Raw genomic sequence first — 25889 nt, forward strand, 5'->3', positions numbered from 1 at the left:
GAGGTCTCATGGAACCATATTTGGTGTCATTTTACAACAGAGTTGTATAAAGAGATGAAGTTTGTAGTTCCCTTTATGCTACCCACAAAAAGCAAAGGTCATACAGAAAAATGATATAATTACATACAGAAATAAAACTATTTCACATAGTGCTGAGGATGACTTTAGGAATCTCTCAGCCTAGGGGAAGAACCCTGAAGGCAGCGGAGTGAACAGGCTGTGGCTGGGTCGGTACTGTCTTTTAATATACTTTAGTAACGGATGACAGTCACAGCTAGGAGACAAAGACCCCACTCAAAGTTTTAGTCAGCCCCCCTGCTGCAGTCACATAGATATGGAGTTGCCATTGAGGTGGCTCAGAGTAGGAATGAGGCCTAAACTGAGAGTGGGTTGCGGGGAGTGGGCTGACAGGTCCATATTGAGGTCAGAGGTCACACTGAGGTTATTGAGGTTGGGCATAGGATCGAAAGAAGTTGATGATGAGGTGTTGCTGTTGGTCAAGCGGCGGAAGACAAAGTGGAAGGGAACGGCTTCTGAGTGGCTGTGAAGCTCAGCCTTGATCTTCTGAGGGTGGGTGTCTGGTGCCAGCTGCTGGCTGCTGCCCTCCAACAGCAGGAACAAGCCGTACTTCTCAGGGTCTGACACTTTAAATTTTAGCGCACATAGCTGACACACCTCCTCCACAGTGGCATACGGTCGGACCTGTAGGGTCTTGGCAGTACAGCCGCTGTCCAGCTCCTGCAGTGCCACCCGCAGGTAGTTCTGAGGGACAGTCAGAAAAAATACACAATTAGACAAACATTGTAGCTCTGCAACTATGCAGCAATGTACATAGCATCCCTAGCTCCTTTTTTGAGCGTATCTGAGTGTTATTTTTTATAATTGTTATTTATTATAATCTCATCATGTCTTGCTTCGTATTAATGTTCGTTCTTTAAAAAGTTATCAAACTAAAATATTTGTAGTGGGACAACAGTGTGGATTTGTGCATTTTATATTGAATAAATTTGGAGCTACTCCAAATTCCTCTTTTCCTCTCCCAGAGAGGAGCAGGGGGGTTAAAGATCAACTTCAACAGACTGTTGAAGAGACCCCAACGGAAGGGGGGGGGTGGAAAAGTTGCTTTCTTTAAGTGCTATGCCTGTTGATCGTAAAACTGGCGCCTTTTTGATCTACAAAGCTGATAAAGCGGTGCCTGTTAAACTGACAAAAGGGACACGAACCAGCGATTAGCATTTCCCTGAACAGCCTATCAAAACTGCGCCCCCACGCATGTAACCGTGGCAACTATCCTGGGTCTGTGCTTCATTACCCCATCAAAGGGATACTCCTTGTCTCACCCACTTGTGACATAACCCAGGAAGCCGAACTTTAAATAACCAAAGACTGGAGTCTGCAAAGACTCAAAGCATTTAATTAAGTTTAATTAAATCTTTTAGTTACTTGATTACGTTTGCCTCTATTTGAGTAGTTATGTTACCATGTTGTTGCTATTTGTTGTTATTAGTGCTGAAAAGAATCTAAATAAGTTACTTTTGCAGTGTTTTTATTTTCAGCAAGACACTCCCTCATCTAATGGAATCAATGCTTGTTCATAATACTTTCCCACAAAATTCCTTTAGAAATGATGATAAAGAAATGTCATACTATACTCTAGTAATTATCCAGCTTGAATTTAAGGTTGAATTCCCCATTTCCTAAGGAAAGATTGTTTTGGATTAATCTAAGCTTTCCTCATGTAACTTGAGCTCCCCCAAGTGGACGAAATAAGTATTACATACCATCGTTGGAAATGCCGTCAATGTATAAATATCTTGACCAATAATGTGACAATTGTTTCCTGTTACCAAATGCTTAACTGAGGTTTGATTGTGGAAAATATATGATTATAATACGTGCAAATAGATTTCTTCTCTTTTAGATATTAAGTTTAGAAAGGCAGTCCCTCGGGAAACCTGAAACGCCCTCTGGAGAGCCACGCCCCAGGCAACAAAAGAGTGACACGCGACGTTGTTCACTCTCGCTCTCTCTTCTCTTCTCCTCCCCTCGTGCCCTGGTCTTCCACTCTGCTCTCTGGACGCTTCGGCACGCGTCCGGCGTGCCTCGCCAGGCAACGCCTAAGAGTCAGCCAGCGCAACAGGCCTTTGTTCGCTTGAAGCTACACACGTGAAGTGCCGCGACATCGATCTGCCCCTCAGTTTGTTTTATTTTCTTTCTTTCGTTTTGTTAAAGTTATCAATCCGTTAAGTTACACTGGACTAATTCAGGAACGACCAAGTTCCATTTTAAGCAGGCCGACAAGCCGTAAGACCTAACAACATTCTGTAGTCAGAGATGTCCCGTAATGTTAATATTTCCATTTCAACTCCTAAACTCATAGCTTACTTTTATTAGTTCTCCTATGCCGTATGAGTCAAATGCTTCCCACAATCGAACCTCCATTGCTCAGCCATTGTTTATTTTCCCTGTATTTAACCACCCGTTTATATCGCTTTAGTTAACATTAGTTAGAGAATAAATTCACTGTAATATAATCAAGAACTGTGTGTGTTGCCTATTTCCACGTCCCTGCCAAGAGAATTGACCCTTTAGATATGAGACTGACTTAAGATAATTTAGCGATTATTAAACTAACTGATCACTAGTAATAATTGTATAATTATTAAAAGCTACCTAGAGGTCCGGAGACTCTAGGATTATCACAACTCCAGTGGTAACCTGAAATGAGGAATATATTTTTGATTTTCTGAATATTAAAATTCATAATGGTATTAATTCTCATAAATTTATTAAAATTATTAAAACTAATTTAGCCATGCTACATATTGATAAAAATGCAATCAGTTACTGCAACCTAACAAGCCATAAGAAAAAAAGATCATGTTAGTAAAGATTTATAAATGTGCAACAAAACAAAAACATATTCATCATCAAAGCAATGCTTGGATGCAGGGGAAATTCCTGCCTTAAGTTAAAAGTGATAATTGAATCAACTCCAAATCAAAAGGTAAAAAATATAAAAATCCTCAAATCCAAGTGCTTCTGACTGTTGTAATCTTGACAATAAGCTATGTGAACAGTGCTGTTGGGTTTTTACCTGGAAGTCGTCAATAGATGGAGCAGAGCGCTGGGTGGTGCGTCGGCGGTGCCACTGGTGAAGTGTGTCCCTGGTTTCAGAGCTCAGCACTCTGGCTGCCTGCTCCTCCTGGAAGTTTCTGATCAGGGACATGGCTCCATAGGCACTAGTCAGGTAGTAGCCACCTAGAAGTGAACACACAGAGGAAGAGGGATAACAACATATTTTTGGATTATAAGATAACTTCGGCATTTCTTCAGTATTTGTTTTAGATGCTGTTTTGAAGGCAAAGGGTGGTCACACCAAATATTGATTTGATTCAGATTTTTCTTCTGTTCATTCTCTTTTAATTTTGTTAATTGATAAAAGTAATCTATTACTGTCTATTTTTGAAAGCATTCTTACTTACAGCATTTTTTCCACACCGGCCTAAAACTTTAACACAGTCTCGTACGTCCACTAGAGAGCTTGTTTTTGCCACTGAAAGACTCAAGTTGTTATTACAAGTGTCTGACAGCATTATGGGAAGGATACAGTTTCTAGTTTTTAAAAAAAAGGGTCTTTCTCTTTAAAAAAGGTCTTTGTAGGGATACTTTCCATAATGCTGTCAGACACTTGTAATAACACTCTCAGTCAGTGGCAAAAACAAGCCATTTAGTGGACATAATCTGACAGCAAGGATTACATTGCAGCCCTGTTTCACTGCTGCAGACTGCAGCGTGTTCGCTCAATTAGTGACAGACACAAAAACATGGAAAAACTAGGTCCAGTTTGGAAAATACCCAAGTTACCCAAAGGAACCATCCAAAGGAACCATCTTGATGGATCTCCAGTTTAAACAAATGGTAAATAGTCCGTACTTGTATAGCACATTTCTAGTCTTGAGAGCACATTTCTAGTCAAGACATTTATACACTGATGGCAGAGGTTGACATGCAAGGCACCAACTGCTGATCAGAATGGAATATTCACACACCCTCACATCACAGCCATTGGGAGCAATATGGGGTTTAGTATCTTGCCGAAGGACACTTCAACACACAGACTGGAGATCAGACTGGCATCAAACCATCTTATTACTTGTTGACTCGCTCTACCTCCTGAGCCACAGCCGCCTGCTCCTTCCAAAGGCTGAAACATACCTTCTCCATGGAGAAGTGAGGGGTCCAGCAGCTCCATCATGTAAAGGATCTCATTGTCCAGCTGGGGCATGTCGCACTGGGCCAACACATAGGTCAGCATGGGCAGGAAGTCATCAGCACCATACAGCCGACCTGAGAGGCAGACAGACCAGGGTGTGAGATCCTGCAGTTTTAATTTCATTTGTTAGGGCCCGAGCACGACCATGCGAGGTCCCTATTGAATTTGCTAAGATTATTAGGGCCCGAGCACGACCATGCGAGGTCCCTATTGAATTTGCTAAGATATATATATATATACACTCTGCAAAGTAGGCTCCATTGACAGGGCCTAAACATACTCGAAAACGCACCAAAATTTGCAAACATGTCAGAACTGGTGAAAAATTTCGTATTTTATGGGTTTCGCGCATGGGCGTGGCAAAATGACTCGCTAGCGCCACCTAGAAAATTGGAAAATATTATCCCCGCGTTCACGTTCAACCTACATGTACGAAATTTTCTGGGGACATGTATCATATCAAGACGCACAAAAAAGCCTCAAGAACCCATACCCTAAAGTCAACAGGAAGTCGGCCATTTTGAATTTTACGTCAAATTTTGGATGATTTACACACTCAGTACTTTAACGAACTCCTCCTAGGGATTTAGTCTGACCAACTTCAAATTTGTGCTGTGCCTTCTAAAGACATTGAAGATGAAAAGTTGTGCTATCTGAGTTTTCGTCAATGGGCGTGTCCGTGGCGTGCCGTCAAAGATCAACTCTTCGCTGTGACACAGGAAGTTGTTGTAACTTCAGTGTACATGCTGACATCTGCACCAAACGTTACGTGCTTGATAAGTATCTTGCCCTGAACATATCTACACACCAATATATTTAACCGCGTAGCAAATTCACAGCCGCACCGGCAGAGCTCCAGAATGTGCAACTCGGCCGTCTCACACCCGGACGCGCTACAAGTGCGAGGGCCCGCCCAACGCTGCTTGCAGCTTTAATTTTTTTTTTGCAAATCTTAAAATCTATTAATTCACATGAGCATTATTGTGTGTATTATATTAAAAAACTGGTGCAATATTCAGATATGTACCTGAATTTTCCTCCATGATGGTGTAGATGAGTTTGCAGACTCTTAGCAGCATAGTGACCTTCTTCTCAGGGGAGTACAGTTTACTCATGGTGTGGAACTTGAGCTTGATCTTCTCTATGGCCACGCGGTCTGGGGGCAGCGTGTCAGCCACACCCATTTCCTGCGGCTGCTGGGCCTTAGCCAATGACAGGTTTTCTTTCAGCTCCTGCCATGCACCACTGCGCACCTGGAACTCTTGCAGTGCTACGCTCACCACCGGTTTGAGGGGCTTGAGGATGCACTTGTGCATGGCCTTCTCCAGAACACGATCTGGGGAGAGAAGGAAGCAGGAGTGCTTTTCACATGGACCTACTGTACTTCTAAATGTTCTAATTTAACACTATCCATGCTTTCAGCAGACTTTCTGAAAAATGGCATCTTCGTATGAACATTACTTATATTTTAGTAAAGCCAAAGATAAAACAAACATTTTCAGATGTTTGTTAGTTTGTGTTAAATCAACTACTTTTGACTGGAATTTTCTGTGTAAGGCCTCCTTTTTTCCAGGCAGTAACAAATGGCCTTCATTTTAGTCACAGAAGTCAAGCATCAGTTTTTCAAGTTTGCTGGACGATAAAACATCAACAAGGAAATATTCATTTATCAGGATGTTTGGAGGAGTCTTTCTGAAGTTTCTGAAGGAAACTTATTGCAGTAGCTTCGTGACTCAAATATAAAACTGGGGCTAAGAAAGCAGCACAACATACAAAGTATGTTTTTACATTTAAATCTATGTTGGCATTACTCTGTTTTAGATATTAGGGTTTAGATGGCATCAAGATTTATATTAAATAATGATTATTTTTAGATTATAAAATATGAGGTTATTTTCACTTGGGCACCACTCTTGAAACATGACTAGAAACTATTAATTTGGAATTTTGGTTAATAATTATATTAATAACTACAACAAAATTACCATCAGCAGATGGGTTGAAGGATGTGGAGTTCTGCAGCATAGGTTGACAATATATTTATTCTTATGCAATATTAAAAGAACCAGCATGTATAGGGGAGAGGGTGATTTGAGCCTGTAGGGAAGTTGGCCAGCCCTCGTTTCTCGGCACCCATAGACAAAATTGGTCATGCGTCACCCATGTGTCACCCATTTTACTCTCCCTATGATGAAGAGAGGCCCATGGAATAAGTGATGAGCACATTTAAGATCAAACAATTGTTTTTTTTCCCGTTCAAAGTGATTTTTATGTTCAAGGAGTCGTTTTACAGACAGGTTTGAGAAAATCTTACGCATGTGTTAGTGTTTTAGGAAGTTACAAAATGAGGTTATACTGTTAGCATGACGTTAATTCTAAACTGTTGGATGACACAAGTTTGTTAAAATGGCAGGGATGGGGTAATTTCAGCCAAAAGACTTTGAGCCAGCTATTTTATTGTAATTTTGCATTCACCAAAATGATGTGACATTATGCATTTTAGACCAGAAACCATCATGTCATGCTTCTATAAATGGAAGACAGACAGGCTTCAACTCCTATTGTGGGTTGGGACAGAGCATTCAAGTCAACTCAATTTTATTTATATAGCACCAAATCACAACAACAGTTATCTCTGAGCGCTTTTCATAAAAGAGCAGGTCTAGACCATACTCTGATGATATTTACAGAAACCGGCGACAGAGGCAAGGAAAAAGTTTTAAGAGGCAGAAACCTCGAGCAGAACCATGGCTCAGGGTGGGCGGCCATCTGCCTCGACCGGTTGTGGGGGGGAAGAGGGAGGGGGATGGAAGGAGAGAGAGAGAGAGGGGCCTACACAATATACATACAGAGGTACAGACAGTAAAGGTAAAGTTGCTATAGACTGGATGAATAATGGTACAGATATTTACAGTAGTGTTAATGATAATTGTTATGTTAATGATTATAATTACAATAACAATAAGACTAGTAACAATAATTGTAGCAGAGGGTGTCGAGCAGGAACACTGGGGCAGCAGGTGACTCGCAACCACAGATCCAGACTCCACAGCTCCAGAGCCAGAAACACCTGCGTGATAAGTGATAGGAGGAGAGAAACGAGAAAGCACAAGACTACGGGAAAGGGGAGTAGTTGAGTTAGTAACATGCATTAATGGGATGAGGTTGCATAGAGAGGGAGACAAAGAAGAGGAGCTCATAGTGGGAAATTCCCCGGCAGTCTAGGCCTATAGCAGCATAACTAAGGGATGGTTCAGGTCTCACCTGAGCCAGCCCTAACTATAAGCTTTATCAAAGAGGAAAGTCTTAAGCCTACTCTTAAATGTGGAGATGGTGTCTGCCTCCTGAACCCAAACTGGAACCTGGTTCCACAGGAGAGGATAGCTGAACACTCTGGCTCCCATTCTACTTTTGGAGACTCTAGGAACCACAAATAACCCTGCATTCTGGGAGCGCAGTGCTCTGGTGGGGTTACTACTACCCCACCAGAGCACAGGTATTGTTGTTGTGTATCTTGTTAATCACCACTCACCTCCACACAAACGAAGAAAAACACTGGTGGGCGAGAAGCTGTGAGGGGCTGCTGTCTGTGTTGTGCTGCTGCGGAAGAGATGCGGAGCGAGCGAGAGGGCATCGGAACTTGACGAAGTCTCATCTTCCGACTTGATATTTAGTTTTCTCCCCCCCCAATAAATATATTTGTTTGACAGGGAAGCTGTGCGAAAACAGGAATAAATATACTGTATATAAAAGAGCCCCAGAAAAAAGCTTTCTCTTGAGGAAGAAAAAAGGCAGGCGCTTAAGCCCCTCTTTATGTCTGTGTGCGCACATGCCTGACGCCACTAGTCATAACTTGGAAACTGTTGTCTCTTTAGATGCAGAGAAAGCCTTTGATAAGGTAATTTGGAAATTTCGGTTCACAACTTTTTAAATTTGGATTTGGACACTCCTTCAGAGACTGGATTAAAGCATTATATCGTTTCCCAAGAGCTTCTGTCAGGACAAATGATCATACTTCTGCAAGCTTTAGTCTTCAAAGAGGCACCATGCAGGGTTGCCCACTCAATTCAAATTAGCATTATTGAAATGAATGTATAATATTGCCAAAGCATCATACAAACTACATAAGATCAATCAACCCCATACATTAAGTAATTAAAGCGTATGTGTGTTAGAAAAATTAAAATATCACTCTCTCCCTTGCTATTCGCCACTAGCAGCTGCTATCAGACAAAATACAAATATTAAAGGAATTCAAACAGAAAATGTGGTGGTGATGGTGCAATGGATAAGACGCATGCCTTTGGTGTGAGAGACCCAGGTTCAATTTCCCACTGTGACCCATCCACCAATTTGTCCCTGAGCAAGACACTTAACCCCTAGTTGCTCCAGAGGCGTGCAACCTCTGACATGACAATTGTAAGTCGCTTTGGATAAAAGCGTCAGCAAAATGAATAAATGTAATGTAGACCACCAAGATAAGCCTTTATACAGATGATGCATTACTTTTCCTGCATTCCTTCTCTTTCTGAGACAATCACACTTAATAAATTCTCATCCATCCCCACACACAAACAAATTTAGGTTGTCCACAGTTGTCAACAGGTACTTGCATTATTCATTATGCATGTGAATAAGTTATTTATTTAAATGAATTGTTAATATTTCCCTCTTAGGGCTGTGCTGTGTTTTATTTATTTTGCTTTACTGTTTCTCCTTTTCATTCTCCCTCAGTTGTTTTCTTATGTCTGCTTATGTATGTTGTTTGGCTGGTGTAGCTGACTTTAACATCAGTGTAAACCCATTTCCTTGACAACACCGGAAGTCGTTCATGCGCGACTTTTACGACGATAAAGTAGTTTCGTAATGCAATTATAATATGTCTTGTCTATTGTAATTCTGAGTAATAGTGTGATTAAAGCTGTTGTTGCTCTTGTTAAATTCAAGAAGACCAAGATTTTTATTGCTAGTCACGACTGTGAAAGTTTGAGAGTAGCGCAGAGGAGAGAGAATGGGGGGTGAGAACAGCGAACTTTTAAGCTCCTGTTTGTTATTCTACAGCTGGTCTACCAGGCGAACACAGTAATAATTATTGAGTTATCTTATTAAGCACTGTTAAATGTTGTTTACAAGTAAATGTGAAACACATTTTATTGGTGTGCATAAGAAATAAGAGACAGAGTATATGAATGTTGTTTTTTTAGGCGCTTTGTGTTTGAAACTGTTTATCTTCTAGTCTTCAGTGTTCCATGATACAAAGAATAAATTCTCTCTTTTCTTTCCTCAAAGCCCCCCTCACTGTTCTCTTGCAGGTGTCTTCACTTTCTCCAATTGGTGTTTTCCTCTGTCCTGTTGTCCCCACCCCTATCCCCGTTCTCCTGCAGGTGCTGTCCTTTGCTGTGTCTGTTTATGTGATGTTTGTGCCCCCCATCCCTATTATATCCCCCTGTCCGGCTCAGTGACAGATTAACATACAATTAAATAAATAATGAATACAAAGGAGTGTTAAAGACTTGTTCGTTAAAGCAAAATCTGTCTGGCACAACATGGTACCCAGCTCCTCCCTCTCTATACAAGGTTACTGGGTGGGGTAAGTAGAAAAAAAGATGAGAAGAGAGTCGAAAGAGAACAAACAGAGTTTGTGCTGCTGTTTTTATCAATGAGGTGTTCAAGTTTCTTGGGGTTCCTGGGAAATTGAGTTCAGTGACTCACTTGACACTTAACTCTGACTCCGGGGATGGCAAAGACATGGTGGGTTCAGGGGTTCGGGGACAGGACAAGAATCAAGCGGTAGAGGAGCGAGGGGGAGGTCAGGCATCAGAGAGGCAGAATATCTTCATATCTAACTCTGTGAATTACTTTTTCCCCCCACCAAACCAGAGCTGGTGATTGTTGGACAGTTGAAAGACTAAACAAGATGAATTTAGTGAGTTTTAAAGCAGACCTATTATACTGCATTTCCAGCCGTGTATTGTAGTTCTGTGACTCCTCTATGGTAGTTTTGCATGACTCAAAGTAAAAAAAAAAAATTTTCTATCTTGTACTGGCACTTCATGTAGGGCATCATTTCAGCCTCTGTCTGAAATAAGTAGTAGATGCTCCTATCTCTTTGAGACCCCCCCCATCTTGCTGGAATTCTTGCCCCCGATACTTTCCTTTTCAGTTCAGTTCCTGAACTGAGTTTGTTGTTTTTCTGCAACTAACTGACCAATAAAAACTTCTTCACGTAAGACTCTTCCCATTGACTAATGGTTTAGTCGACTATTAGGGAGCAGCCCTACTCATCCTACACCATAGAGAAAGAAAATTTTACTAAACTGCTAGATGTGCACTGAAGTGTACTGCCTCGGAAACAGTGTGTGTGTGTGTGTGTGTGTGTGTGTGTGTGTGTGTGTGTGTGTGTGTGTGTGTGTGTGTGTGTGTTACTGACTTTCAACCAGAAGAGACTAAAATCAGCAGCTTTTTTGCTTAAGACACAGATTTTACTTGTCACAATAGCTGGATGACATCACGTGAGCTAGTCTCTGTCAGTCTGTTAAATTCCACCTCCCTCACTGGTCTTAAAGATGAAGATTAGAATCTTCATTTTCAGGTTCATACTTGTATTTATGGTTTCTACTAGAAAATCTTTACGTGCTTTAATGTTTAAAAAACAAATTTTTCTCATTGTTGCTTCAGCTCCTCTTTTGACCCTTTATCTGGATACTCAGTTTTAGCTCTTAGTCTCTTTAAGGCCCCCTCCCTGAAAGCCCACTTGCTTCTGATTAGCCAACTTCCCTGAGCACAGCAGAGGGGTGGGGTCTAGATGCAAAGAGCTGAATCAAGGCCTGCTTTGTGAGACTAGGCCTCATTGATTGCTGTACAAAAACACAACTTCATTCTGTTGTTTTACTGAACCTGGTTTAGATTTGATGGAGAAAATATATTTTGGTTTTCCCTCTGATGTCCTTCAGCTGCTCTGCCTCCACTTGATTTATCGAGTTAGTATGTTATTTACTTTTGCTGCCAACTACTGCTAACAGCAGCTGCCGCTAGCTACTCAGTTAGCCATGCAGCTAGCCATCCTACCGCTGATTCAGAGCCAGTTGATAACAGCAGCCAACATTAGCAGCAGCTAGCGGTTACTGATTGTCACAGAGGTTGCTGCTGGAAAGGTTAAGTGTAAGCCAAAACCTCAGATTTTCCTCCTCCTTCTGAATGCTCTGTTTTGAACTGCTTTTTCTATCAATGGCTCTGTTCTACTACACAGAGCTAGACGGAGCCAGTATTCCATATATGGTAATTTGCTCCGCACAACTACACTGTCTGTACCGCTCAGAAGCAACAACAGCCTGGTAACATACTTCATGGACAATCAGAAGACAGTGGGCTTTGAGAAGGGGGGGGCTTATAGAGACAGGAGCATCTACAGCAGTGGTTCTCAACATTTTTGGGCCAGCGCCCCCTTATCCATTATCCAGGTCGCTTACCGCCCCCCATTTGCCCTTAATATTGTTAATTTTTTTTGTTGTTGTTATTGTTACTATTGTTATTAAAAACATGGAAATAATAGAATGACAAACAATTATTTTCCCCAGGTAACAAAAAAGCCATGTGAAAAGTAAGTGCAGCCGATATTGACTACCAGCTACATACAGCATGTTAGCCTCCAAAAGCCAGCTGTATTCTAACATTAACTTAGCTCTCTTTATTAGCTAGGCCCCTTACATGCTTGCTAATAACTTTTAAGCTGGGTCTCTGACATTTTCAGCGTTGTGTTGGACAGATTTGTGCAGCTGTATTCATTATATATATAAATATGTGAGTGAGTGAGTGAGTGAGTGACGAGCGAGGGTATGTGCTGCACGAATAAGCGCTGCCTGCAGCACTGAAATCAAATACGATTTTAAATAGGCCTAGTAAAAAATTCAAAAATCAATATGTGGTGGTCAGCGTTGATATTGTGGTGGGCCGCCACAAATAAATGAACGTATGGGAAACACTAATTTATCTGCTCATGCTCAAAACTTTCTGCACATTCAGAATCTCTTCCAACTATCTGTGTTCTCTGACATGTAAATAAAAAAAGTCGTACTATTACGAGACTAACGTCATTAGCCTTTTCAAAGAGAATTCATAATATTTTACTACAGGGTAAAGGGTCCGCGTGACGAACAAATCGTCATCAGAGGGGGTACGCATGGGGCCTGCGCGGACGTCTGCGTGCCTCCCATTTTTTGTGACCGCACGAACATGTCCGTGCCAGGTCCACGACAGCGGAAGATAAAATTAAGGACTACATGAATTGTCAGTATAAGATTTTTTTGAACTTTGAATCATGCAAAGCTGTCATACAGGAGTCACAGAACAATATAGGACAGGAATAGGGACATTTTGGGGAAAATATTTAAATTCTTGTTGAGAGTTAGATGAGAAGACTGATACCACTCTCATATCTTTACTGTAAATATGTTCATTTGATTCTAAAAATTGTTAAGCCCGGTCTAATACAGAAATAAAACGACAGAACAGAACAACAACCTTCTAATTAGCGGACAACCAACTTTACCTCCTGAGCCACAGAAGCTACAGCAGCAGCCTGTTAGCTTAGCACAAAGGCTGGCAACAGCTAGCCTGGCTCTGTCCAAAAGTAAGAAATTCCACCTACCAGCATCTCTAAATGGTGCTATTTAACACGGCATATTTCATTCATTTAATCTTTTTTAAAAAAGTGTAAAAATGGCAAAATGTGCCAGACTGATGCAATAATCTTATACAATCCAAGTTTAACATAAAACAGTCCTGCTCATTGATAGATAACATTTCACACAATTATCGAATACATCTAGAGTAGAGATATACAAAGATAGCAGAATAAATAGAATGACAAAATCTCTAATGGTTAAAATTCATATTATCTCATATTTAAATATATGTACGTCATCATTTTGCCCATGCATGTCCTCTAAACAGAATTTGGCAGTGTGTGTTTACAACACTGGAGAAAGGCTGGTATCTTTAAATAGGCAGAAATACTAATGAGGGTACTCTTAATTAAACCAATAATAATTATTAAGTACAGGCCTATACTACACTGAGTTCACTGATGCCAATGAGCCTTGATGGGAAAGGAAGTGATGTGAAATTCAGCAGACTTTGCTCGAGTTTTTCCTGGGTTGTCAGAAGAAAGTTTGACTGAAACTAATACCTAAGACATTATAACACATAAAAAGCAAAGCCCCAGTTGTTGATGTTCTTGTAACACATGAACACTTTGTGAAGCACCCCAAACAGAGCTTCATGTCAGGCTGACTCAGGCTATCCGCTGAAGAACAGCCTTGCAGTGTGGGATGAGAGGAATACAAGGAACTCTATTCTGCGACCTCACCCCGCCTGAACACCCTGAAACCAAACACACACGGCTAGGTTGCTGATTGAGCGCTAGACAGGAACAACAACAGCATCTTCCATTTCTGAAACTCTGATTGTCTCCTCTGAAAATCACAGATTTCCTTTCTTTGCATCAACATGGATACCTTAATGTGATGTGTTCCCTTCATTTCTGCACATTCGTTGTTTTCTTTGCTACTATGTCAGCATGTTACTTTGAAGCAATGAGAGTGGAAGACTAGATTTGGAGGCAAGAAAAAGAGAGAGAGAAAATGAAACACAGAAACCAAGACAAAATGCAAAGACAGTGTCAGAGAAAGACAGCAAGTAGAGGGGGCTTGCCTCAAATCCTCTCACTGATTGGAGAGTTAGTTTAAAAGAACTACAGAACGGGAGTCGGGGTAAGACAGAGATTGGACGAATTGGCAGACGGTCGTCACCCAGTGCATCTGGGCCGTCCAGCCTTTGAGTTGAGCAGAAAACACTCTGAAGCTTTCACAACAAAATATTGTGCAACTATTCCAAGAACTAAAACCACAGCAGTACCCAGTGTGTCATCATTGTGAAAAATACTTACTATACCAGAAATTCAGGCACAAGTTGCAACATACAAACAATACATTTTTGTCTTTGTTTTTTTTCCATTCAGACATTGTGTCATTCAAGCCTAAAACATTAATTTTTGATAATCTCTGGGTTTTTTCATTATTATTTGGAGATTTTAATGCTTTATTTGATGGCCAGCAGTCAGGAGAAAACACCTGGGCCTATTTTATCTAAATATGGAAAAAACAATTTATATAAGTGGTCAATGACTTGTGTTTAAGTCTCTATAATAATAATTAGTCATTTAGAATATTAATTAATTAATAATAATACTTTTATCCAAAGCGACTTACAACTGCTATATGTCAGAGGTTGCATGCCACTGGAGCAACTAGGGGTTAAGTGTCTTGCTCAGGGACACATTGGTGGATGTCGCAGTGGGAATCAAACCCGTGTCTCCTACACCATGTGTCTTATCCATCGCTCCATTGCCATAGGTATACATTAATTTGTACACCTACTCAGTTTGAATAATTATTCAAAAATCCCAAACTGTGTTGCCATAAAAAGCATCACTTCCTGTGCACCAGAGGATTTCTTACACAGACTTTGGACAGCTCTCTGCAGAGCCACAGAAGACATACAGAACCACTTTCCCAGGCTGAGAAGTTTACAATAACAGATCAATAAAAACTACTGCAGTTCCCATTTGGGAAGAGGCTGTTGCTTGGCCACTGGAAGTGCTGCTTGCACTGTTCTCGAGAACCACTCACCTGATCAACGAGATATGCGGACAGTCATACACACATAGATAGAGATTCCTTCCTTTATAGTTAGATGCTTCTGCTACAACGCCACCTGTTGGCCAAATGGCACCAAACGCCAATGCCATGATCACTCAGACATATGTATAGTATTTTATATCCACCAAAAGTGGTTGAAATAGCACATTTAGGAGACGTGACATTGTTTTATAAGCCATGCCCACACCATTTGAGCAAACTTTGAGGGCAAAACTGTATGGAATATAAAACAAAAATCTGAAAAGAGTAACCTTTTCTGGCTTGGTCAGAGATGTTCTGCACCAAATTGGGTGCGATTGCTCAAAAAACATAGTGGCTAGGCACCTGACGTGGCTGCTTGAGTGACAGGTGGGTACCTGTCCATTAGTAATTGCTAGTCATTTTAAATCAGTTTAATCAGTCAGTCAGTCAGTCTCAAATCGAAAGGTGAATTCTCCATCCAGTGACCTGGAGCTAGCAGTACACACACACACACACAGTTCCCGTGATTAAGGTGAAATTTATTAACTAACTAAAGTGAATACAAAGTGAGGTTAAATATATCAAAAGACAAAACAATAATGATTAAACAATCAGAATGCAATCAATTAGAGTAATAGAGGTGAATGTGAATTTAGTTGGTCTATTGTGGCAAAGAATTTAATTCTAAGGGAGTAAGAGAACTAATGAACGCGAGTTATATGATAAATTCAATCTGGCTAGGAGTTTTAGGACTAAAAGACTAAAGCTAAAGGATTACAGCTAGACATCAACTGGCCACAGAATGCAGGATTTTGGTTTTGGCTTACTGCGTGTTGTTTATCCCACCATCTGGATGACAAAGGCTCACTGTCGGCTCGTTCTTTGTGTTCAGGGCCTCCGTGGCTTGGCACGCCACACGGCCTCTCGAGTGGGTTTTTGGGCCGATGGGGAGTCCTTTGGCTGGCTGGTGGTTGTGGAAAACTAACAGTGGTAGGGCGTTGGCCTGGCTTTGTTCGCTTTTTGATGTCCGTGGTGTTACAGCTGGCGTGACTAACCACGTGGCTGAGTCTGAACTTCGGTGGGAGTAGCGGAAGTTAATTCGACAGATATAAAGCTTTAAAAGAAACTCGGTTGTTTCTAAATTCAAAGTTGCGTGATTTAAACGGTCTAATAACAAAACAAAGAAAAGGTACATTCCCGAAGGTTCGCAGAACCATGTGAATATTGGCTAAGTACGTTGCTTTGAGACAAAAGACACATTTAAGAGTCTTGGAGGTATTTCCGGGCCGAACTCTTGATTGCTGGCGTTGCTAGGAGCGAGACGCCTGGGGAGCAGGCATGAGGAGCAGAGAGCGGAGCATGAGATAGCGGACTAGAGCTCAAGGCGCTGTGTTTGTGTTACCTGGGGCGTGTCTCCAGGGGAAGGGCTTTTAGGTCACCTCTGATTTCTGTGTCTTAATTTTTAATATGGTCTTAAAGCCTATTTGGTGCATGTTTTAATCTAATACCTTTCCACAATCAATTCTTAAATGTCATAAACAATTATACAGTTCTTAGTTTCAAGCATTTGATAAAAGGAAAGAGAAAGTTATTGTCCTTTATCTCAACTTCAGAGGTAGTAGTTTTTATGGTCAAAACTTCCGAAACAGCACTTTGAGTGGAGCAAACCTTACACCCCTCCTTTGAGGTACTTTACAGATACCACACCATAAATCGCGATACATATTTGATAGCCAAGGTTCTTATCCAGGATGAGTACAAATACAAATATGTTCTCCTGCTTATTCATAACTTAACAATGTCTATGTTCTGCAAAATTAGCTAAGGCTAATTTTCTATTGTCAATTTTCTGTATTTGGATGTCTGTATATGTATGTATATGGCCAGAGGGAGGATTGTTATGGCAGAAAATTGTGTCCTCTTGTAATCTTTTATGTATGTTCTTTTACTATTATTATTACTACTACTATCATTGTTATGTCTTAGATATATTTATTGTGTTTTTATCCTTAAACATTCCTTCTCCTATACTCCTTATGTTAGTCCATCCACATTTACGCGGGTTTAGGTCAGAGCTGTGAGATTGTTTTGGTGTTTTCCCCTCTTGTTGTTCCTCTACTCTCCTGGAATGTTCATTCAAGGCTGAGAGAGGATCTCTGTTCCCCAAAACATAGAAACCTAGACTGTGTAAATGATGATGCATCCCTTTGCTCGGGGCCAGACGCCCGAAGCTGCCCTAGGCGGCAGGTCTCTGGACCAGCAGTATGTGTTGTAGTACTTCTGTTTATTCTCTTTTATTAATAAAATCTTCAGAGACAACAGTTGGTTGTAACTCAATTATTTGCTTAATTCCTCACCAGGAATATAATTTCCCGCGACAGAGATCAGAACTGCTTCTTAGTGTTACATGTAAAACAATAAAAACATGAAAATTTAAGATGTCAGCATTCAAGATTAGTGTTCATGTTATGTGATGATTACTAATCAAAGTTTTTCACCCAATTCATGACCTCATAATTATAGCCCTCTGGTGAGCCATTAAAATGGGGCCAGTAGAAACAGGTTGTACAACCACCCCCTTCCTTTCGAGATAAAACGCTCTTTGTGTTCTTTGTTCACATGCTACTCTGTCCATGGTCTAATGCAGCAAACTAAATCTTGATCTAAATGATTCAGAAACTATTTCAGTAGGTGTGTGTGTACTCGTATGTATCTGTGTGGTTGTGTCATGGCATTGTAAGATGCAATAAAGGAGGGATATAATAAAGGGTAAAAAGATGGAAATGCAAATATTAATATTGGATTACAGGATATTTGCGCTCAGTTTCAAAAGGTAATACTGATTGGATTGTTCACCGGTCCTTACTTTGTTTTTCAAATGAATACTGACTTACCAAATGTAAATGCTCTGTATTTGTATAGCGCCTTTCTAGTCTTTTTTCGATCCACTCAAAGCACTTTCACATACATTCATTCACTGAGCCTGTGCTCAACAGAAACTAACATTCACACACATTCGTACACTGGTGGAACACCAGAGGCAATTCAGTTCAGTATCTTGCCCAAGGATACTTTGACATGGGGATTGAACCGCCAACCTTCCGATTAACGGGCAAACCCGCTCTACCTCCTGAGTCACAACCGCCCCTACCTACCACTGAATATACATATCCAGCTGCAAACACGTGAGCACAAGTTTTCCAATGTCCTCATTACTAAAATATCAAAGTGAAACTGCTGCGTCTGCATTAAAATTGCTTTCTGTGACCATAAAAATGTAGATTTCTCCATAAATACATAACTCATTCATACTTCCCAAAAATAAACCTCCCTCCCTGTTGACTTGAGGACAAGGTCATAATGCAATCGAGCAGTCCCAGCATGTCAACTGTGAACAACTGACCAAACCTTTAGGCACACAACATACACCCACAATAACTATATTTAAAGCATGGCTGACCTTGTTTCCACATTTGCAGTGCACAAGCCACTGCAGCTAGAGGAAAAGATGGTGGAACTATTTAATTTGGTACTCACCTATCTGGTCTTCAGGAATGAGGCTCTCAATTGGCGGCTCCAGCTCAGAGCTCTGTTGCAGGTAGCTCTTCATCTGAGTGATAAACTGGCGGAGAGTCTGCAGAAGCTCCAGTCCAGATGCATAGCTCTGCCAGGCCTGGGTGCCCGCACCCTCGCCCATGTAGCTCAGGAAGTCCTGCACCAGGCAGCCAAAGTATGAGCCTTTATCGCTGGACAACTCTACCACCCTGCGGATCGCCCTCTTCTCGGGCGTTAGCAGCGAGTTGAAAACCCCACTCATCTTGTGCAGGTGCCCTCGCAGGGCCTTCTGCAGGATCAGAGCACTGGCACTAGAGCGACGCTTTGTATGGTGGCCCGGTGGCATCATGGTGAGGTCCTGGTCACTCTCGAGGCTGACGCCATTGTCAGGCTCCTCTTCGTCCTCGTCATCCTCGTCAACCTCATCCTCCTCCATGCTGCAGTAAGGCAGTTGGGATGGTGGGAGGGAGAAGGGGAGGTGGGTGTTAAAATCAGCCACAGTGGGGGGACTAGGGTCATGTAAAGGAGGAAGGAAGAAGGCTGAAGACTGAGACAGATCCAGAGAGTCTGAGGAATCTGTGGAAAGGCTCATGTCACTTAGCCTCTGACCTCCGCTACTGCATTCCTCACCTGCTTCTTCTCCTGTCCTTTCTGCATGCTTTCTTGTAGTCATCAGTGACAGGTCTGGAGGACTGCTGGAGTCCTGGGCGGGGACCCTGGTAGTTTTACGCAGTTTGGCCCTAATGAGGGCTTTCTCAATATTGTGGTCCTCCAGTGCCAAGTGGCACTGGGCATCTTCCTGACTGGAGGATGGTGAGGCCCTGGTCTGACCGGGAGAGGATGAGAGAGATGATAGAGAGATGGGCAGGGATTGACAAGGAATGGATATGGGAGTACTGATGCTGAGTCTTTTGGGAGGGGAGGATGAGGGGCTGATGCTTAGTGAGGAGCCCAGATGAAAAAGGAGGCTGGCCCTCTCCTCTACCTTCTCCTTTGGGACATTGATCCAAGAGATCTTCTCTGGCATTCTGCGCTGTCGGACGGGAGGGGCTGAGTGTTGTGCCACAAAGCGAGGTGGGGGTGGACGAGGAGGTGGGGGGCTTGACACACTGTCTGCAGTACTCAGCTTCTGATTGCTGCTGCTGGTATCAATGTTACTGTCTTGTAACTCTGTGTTTCTGCCAAGGCTCTGCAGATTGCTTTGACCTGACAGGCTGCTGTCACTGTGATCAGCGCTACAGACCTGAGGACTGTCTCTACAAGAGCACCGAGTGTCCTGGTTGGTCGTTTCCAGGCTGTTGCTAATGGGTTCCTCCCTCAGGCCTTGATTTCTTGTGCTAGAGAGATTTGAAGTGGTGCTGTCGTCACCGTCTTGTTGGTGAACCTTTATGAAGAGGGGGTTGATGAAACAAAGTGCTCCGTTGGAGTGCCAACACTCAAGCAGCTCAGATGGGGTGCGAGTTCGAAGCCGAGGGCGTCCTGGGGTGGTTGCCAAAGAGACAGGCGGAAGTGGTCTGTTGGGAGCAGCTATTCCTGCCAAGGAGACTGAGCCCTTCCTCCTGTGGCACAACGGAGCATCCCAAAAGCCTGTGTGAGACAGAAAAATATAATATGTCTGATTTTCATTTATTTCAAGTTTATTTAACAGGGACAATGCACACTAATACATAAATCAATGTATAATGTGCAGAACTAGCCTGCTGTCCCTGGACAGATAGTAATAGGTCACACCTAAAAAGATAAAAGGATTAAAATAGTACAGTAATACAGGTCAAGCCCAATATAAGTAAAAATTGACTAGATCAACATAAAAACAAACACAGTTGGTCAATATCAACATCAGCACCAACACACACAAGCCAAACTGTAACAATGTATAATAGCAATGGCATACATTTTTGGACATGGTCAAAAAACAATATAGCTAGGACAATAAACAACAGAGGTTTAACCTATCTAAACAAAACCTTATAGGCATAGCACAAGAAGCACAGACAGACAGGATAGAAAAGACTTGGAAAAGATTTAGGGCCGCATTTACGTTTAAAGTTTTGCCCGTTTAAAAACGTGTGCAAACTTGATATCACCAGCAAATTAACACGTAAGCTGATCTACTAATGGTGTGCATGCAGAATGACGTCTTTCAAAAGTGCAAGATAGCACCTGTTGTTCATTTATTACTTGCCTTAATGAATATGCAGTTTGGGGCTGTTATTGTGCAAAGTAATGGGAGGGTAACATGCAAATATATTTATTTACTACACGCATTGTGATCCAACAAGCCAAAACGCAATTTCACATGAGTGCAACAGCATCTGTATTTAATATGTTTGAAAGGAAGGTGCAAACCACCAAGTGTTGCGCAGAGATGGCTGCTGTTATCATTGGCAGAAGGAGACACAGCCGTAATGAAAGAAGACGTAGAGAAATTAATATGAGATATTTTCTATATCCAACGTATTGAAATACAATTATTTATTCGATGAACTATATGAATAGAATAGTTATTTTTTGTATTTTCCTTTAGCTTTGGCAATACTGTTGTATTAAATTTCACGCCAATAAAGCAAATTATGTTTCGACCTGACTTCTTTTCTCCATGAGATGGAAAAATTTAGAAAGTTGCGTGGCACTGCGAAGAGCCCCCAACCGCAGTAGTGCATGGATCACGCGTAAAATTTATCCAGCCAGAGGGAACGATCACCAACTGTTCACAGCGCGCCAGTCGTAATAGCGACACAACCCATTGTAGGTATCGGAGAGGGAATGGGGCGTTGAGCTGTACAGGGACAGGAGATCACGGAGCAACCGGGCACGGTGTGGACGGTCGGTGATTATTCCCTCTGGCTGGATGAAGCATGATCTGCTGGCATTTCCTCGCATCTGGGTCATTCCAGCATACTGTACGTTTCTGCTGAGGTTTCCCAAAGCTGTTTTTCAGGTGTGTTGTACTTAGTGCAATCTCAGGCAGGTACATACGATTTCCACATACTCGGGACGCACTGAATGAAACAAACCAAGGTTTTTACGCAGTGGCTACTTTCCTCCTGACTCTCCATGGCGGTGACAGTGCATAGCATTTCTGAAAATATGCTAGAGTTAGTCAAAAAGGATCATTTTCATCTGTAGTCTCCAGCAGGCAATAGTACAAAGAGTACAAACGTAAAGAATAAAAGCACTGAAAATACAATCAACGATAAAACCTAAATATGTAGATACAGAGTCTGTGCTACATAAAAAAAACACTCTTATGACACACACAATTAACAAATAGCATAATAGCAGTATGTACAGAGCCTATGATAAGCAGCTGCGTGTGCAGTCGACTTACTTAGCTCTCCTTATTAGCTAGGCTCCTTACAAATTAATAACTTTTTAAAGCTGGGTCTCCAACATTAACAGCGTTCTGCTGGACAGATGTGTGCAGCTGTGTTCATGAGGGAGAGGAGAGCGAGCGAGAGAGTGAGAAAATGAGGGACGGGTGAGCGAGAAGGACAAGCAAGAGGATGTATGCGCTACGGCGCTCTGGAATCAAATACGATTTTAAATAGGCCTAGTAAAAAAATCAAAAATCTATATGTGGCGTCAGAGTTGATATTGTGGTGGGCCGCCATAAATAAATGAACTTATGGGAAACGCTGGTTCACACTTTTTATTTCTAATAAACCAAGCTCTTAATGTTGGCACAGTTTATGTGTTGCTGTAAATTGTTCCAATCCTGAGAGGCTCTGACAGAAAAAGTAGATTGGCCATATCTCCTCTAGTTGTTGGGCCGGTTTTTAATGTGATGTAAGTAGGAGTGGTGGAGGAGCCATATTGTGTAATATCGAGACACAGTCTACCGTATTTCATGGAGTTTGCATGTTCTCTCCGGGTACTCCGGCTTCTTCCCACCATCCAAAGACATGTGGACTAGGTTGATTGGTGACCCTAAATTTGTGTGAGTAGTTGTCTGTCTATTTGTGACCCTGCAATGGACTGGCGACCTGTCCTGGGTATACCCCGCATTTCGCCCGACCCTGTACACAGGATAAGCGGTTGACGATGGATGTTTACATGTTAAGTTGTTGACATTGTAAATCTATTAAATTAACATAATCTATTTAGGAAAGGTATTTTAACCCACATACAGAACAGCTTTCAATATTGTTCCTGTTCTAAGTGTAGTTTATTCAGGAAAGGGGTCCAAATAATTTTCAAAATCAATATTGGCTCTTTTTCACTTTAATTACGGCATCGGCTTCCTAAAACCCACCCTCGGGCCCTAGCAAATGCCAAAGAAATATTTTTTTCAAATGCTTCACTCCAACAGCAATAATTACAGTGTGAAGGTGACTGTATGTGTATGTGGAATGTAACTCTAGTTATTCTCTATGTAACCCCCAAAACTCTGGTACATCTTGAACCATGTGTTGTGTATCAGTTTAGCCCCTACCAACAATAAAACTGTCAGTTGTCAGCTATTTGTTTTCCTGCTGTTCTTTTTTTATAGCTGACAGTTTTATAGACTCAAACCAAACTGTTATACCACAGTGAGCGGCAGAAAGAAATAATATGCTGACAAATCATTAACTTATGCCAACTCATCCACTCCCAATGACTCAATAGTCCTGTAATAGTAATAGTCCTGTAAGTCCTACAATTACAACCAGTCTCAGAAAACTCAATGCTGCTTTGTGCAAAATCACTGCTCTCTACCTTTGCAGTCTGAGAGGGTAGACCTGTCAGGGAGGATTTTTCCAGGAAATGAGAGGACAAGCGCACTGAATTACTGTAACAACAGTTACAAGAATCCAAGAATAGAATCCAAGCGTACCAGACAGAGCAAAACAAGACATACACACACCAGTGGGAACAATACAACATGAACAATAGGAGTTCCAGTCACAGAGCAGCTCCTTCACACAGCTACAGAGCAGAAAAGAGTGCAACAATACTCACTGTGATCTCAGCGATGCAAATGTGAGCTGTTAATCTCACACTCCGTGTAATTTCTCTGTACAGTTCGGATGGTACAGCAGAAGACACAGTGCTGTATCTGCACAAGCTGAAACTTGACTAGCTTCTCTGGCTCCCTCAGGCTCAATCTGTGTTATGACTCATTCGTCTGTGGGCTGGCACAGTATTCCCGCCTCCCTCCCTTTCAGTTGAAGTCTCTCTCTCTCCCTCCTGACACAGAAAGCTTTTTCCTATTTCCTACAGTACAAAGTTTATTCTCTCTATTAAAATTCTTTTTCTCTGTTACATGCTTTTATTACTGTATAAACTATACTGCTATTTACTGTAATATTAGATACAGTTGATAATTACAGTACAATTTTTTCTTGACACTTGTAATTCTGTGGAATCGTTTTGATTACTCAGTTATATGTACAGGCATGTTCACACAAGTACATGCAAAGCACACCAAAGCGCTACAGTGTTTGAACACACACACACGCGCGCGCACACAAACACACGGTACACCTGGGGCAGAGAGGTATGTGGTTTGGAGTGGTTGATGTTAGTCCTGGGAAAGTCAAAGGTAAGTCAGGGATAACTTGTAGAGAGATATGACAGCTGAGCTGGAGCTAAAAATACAGAGCTAACACACTGTAGGGGACATGAAGTGAATCACTTTGCCTTCTTCTGGAGCTGAGAATATTTCAGAAACTTAATTATTGACTGGAGGAATGTAGTATTTACATCAAATAGGTGGCTCAAATAAACATACTTATTACATGCAATTGTGGGCAGCATTTGTCTTTTTATTGACTTTTACCATGCTCCAACACTTGAGCTCAGTTATAAAAAGTAAAAATCATCTTAACTGCTATCTGGCTGAGTCTGTTGGTTTTACTATAAAAATAACTTTAAACTTGAAAACTTATCAAGTTTAAAGTTCTTCACACTGTCCATCAGTGTGACCATATAAAGTTAGGAAAAATATACTAATTTTCAGTTTGTTGTTTAAATGGTGGATTAGCTGTTTTAAAATTGACATTAGATTTTGGAAAACAGCAGGAGCCTCTGACCTGACAAGATAAGCCAAACCTGCAGCAGAGGAAAGTAGATCTTATCAAGCCCTTACTTACGACACTTGTATTGTAGCTGAGCCAGGACTATTCAGGGACAACCCTGTTTCTCCAAAATTTAACCTACTAGTAAACTCTAACCAGTATACTGACAATAAACATCAGTATATCAAACATTTTACTCAAAAGCACAGACGAGCTGCTAAATATGAGATGGCGTGCATGCAGTTTAGCTAATGCGTAATACATTTTTCATGAAAACAATGCCATAAATATCCTATTCATTTTGCAAGTATCACTGTCAACAAGTCACCAAAAGCCAATGCATTTCATTTATTTCAGGTATTTGTTCCACTAAATACAAAACAGAAGACGTTGACCTTTGAAATACGAGTTTGACAAATAATCTTAATTCAAGATCCACTTTTTACTTTTTGTGGAGCTGTTATCTGCATCATGTGGCCTTCATGAAAACCGCTTCATGATGTTGATTTGAAGTTTGAATTTAAATAAAATTCTTAATTAGTTCTACAAGTGCTGATAGTGTGTTCTGACCTCGTAGTGAGGTAGGCTAACTCAGCCTACTTCTTCTGGATGTGCGTGGGTGGAAATCACTTTACACGACAAGGAATCTCCATTTATGAACTTTACTGAACTTCAGCAGGTGAGTACAGAGATGCAGCTGTTTACTCCAGAGAAGGCAGTTATGCTGGGTTGTGGCTAAACTCGTGGTAAGTATCAGAATTTGGGTTTAATCAAATTCTGACAACCCAATGTAGAGGAAAAACATAGGCTTGGTGGTATCCAGTGTAGAAATACTGATCAGTTTCTGGGAATGTGGGATAAATAGTTTGGGGGAACATGTTTTTCTCAGATGTCTCCATTTGGGGGTCTCCATAGTAGCTGGGATAAACTGGTCCTGCCAAGCTTCTCACACTTCAACTTAATAACTTGATAATGAACGTAAGCGCCTTCAAAAGGCATCACAAAACACAAACAGTATCCTTAATCAAACTGTCATTACAGGTGGAGAGCCATATAACAGGTAATTAAGTTATAATGAGTCAACAGTACTTTTCTCATGTTTCCCTGCCATAAAGGTTGTTCTTATGTCAGTCAGAACTGATTCATAAGCCGGAACCCTTTAATAGAAAATACAGAGAAGATGCATGTCTGTAGGTCTGTATATAATTTTAGTATATAATAATGTTTGCCTTTACAGGTGCTGGTCATATAATTAGAATATCATCAAAAAGTTGATTTATTTCAGTAATTCCATTCAAAAAGTGAAACTTGGATATTATATTAATTCATTCATTACACACAGACTGATATATTTCAAATGTTTATTTCATTTAATTGTGA

General features: G+C 41.3%; 1 protein-coding gene across 1 annotated transcript in view; it reads right to left on the reverse strand.

Annotated features, from left to right (window-relative positions):
- Nucleotides 1-223: 223 nt before the first annotated feature.
- Nucleotides 224-25889, reverse strand: part of LOC119887177 (ras and Rab interactor 2-like) — a 35160-nt gene continuing 9494 nt past the window's right edge. Inside the window, exons 4-8 of the mRNA XM_038698082.1 lie at nucleotides 18493-20097; nucleotides 5304-5612; nucleotides 4219-4350; nucleotides 3098-3261; nucleotides 224-762 (exon numbers count right to left, since the gene is read on the reverse strand). Coding sequence (XP_038554010.1) covers nucleotides 325-762; nucleotides 3098-3261; nucleotides 4219-4350; nucleotides 5304-5612; nucleotides 18493-20097 — 2648 coding nt within the window. The 3' untranslated portion in view covers nucleotides 224-324. The remainder of the gene's footprint in view (nucleotides 763-3097; nucleotides 3262-4218; nucleotides 4351-5303; nucleotides 5613-18492; nucleotides 20098-25889) is intronic.

This window comes from Micropterus salmoides, unplaced genomic scaffold (genome assembly GCF_014851395.1).
Source record: "Micropterus salmoides isolate LMB-PRFRI ecotype aquatic unplaced genomic scaffold, ASM1485139v1 Ms_hic_scaffold_4032, whole genome shotgun sequence".
NCBI classification, from domain to species: Eukaryota; Metazoa; Chordata; class Actinopteri; order Centrarchiformes; family Centrarchidae; genus Micropterus; species Micropterus salmoides.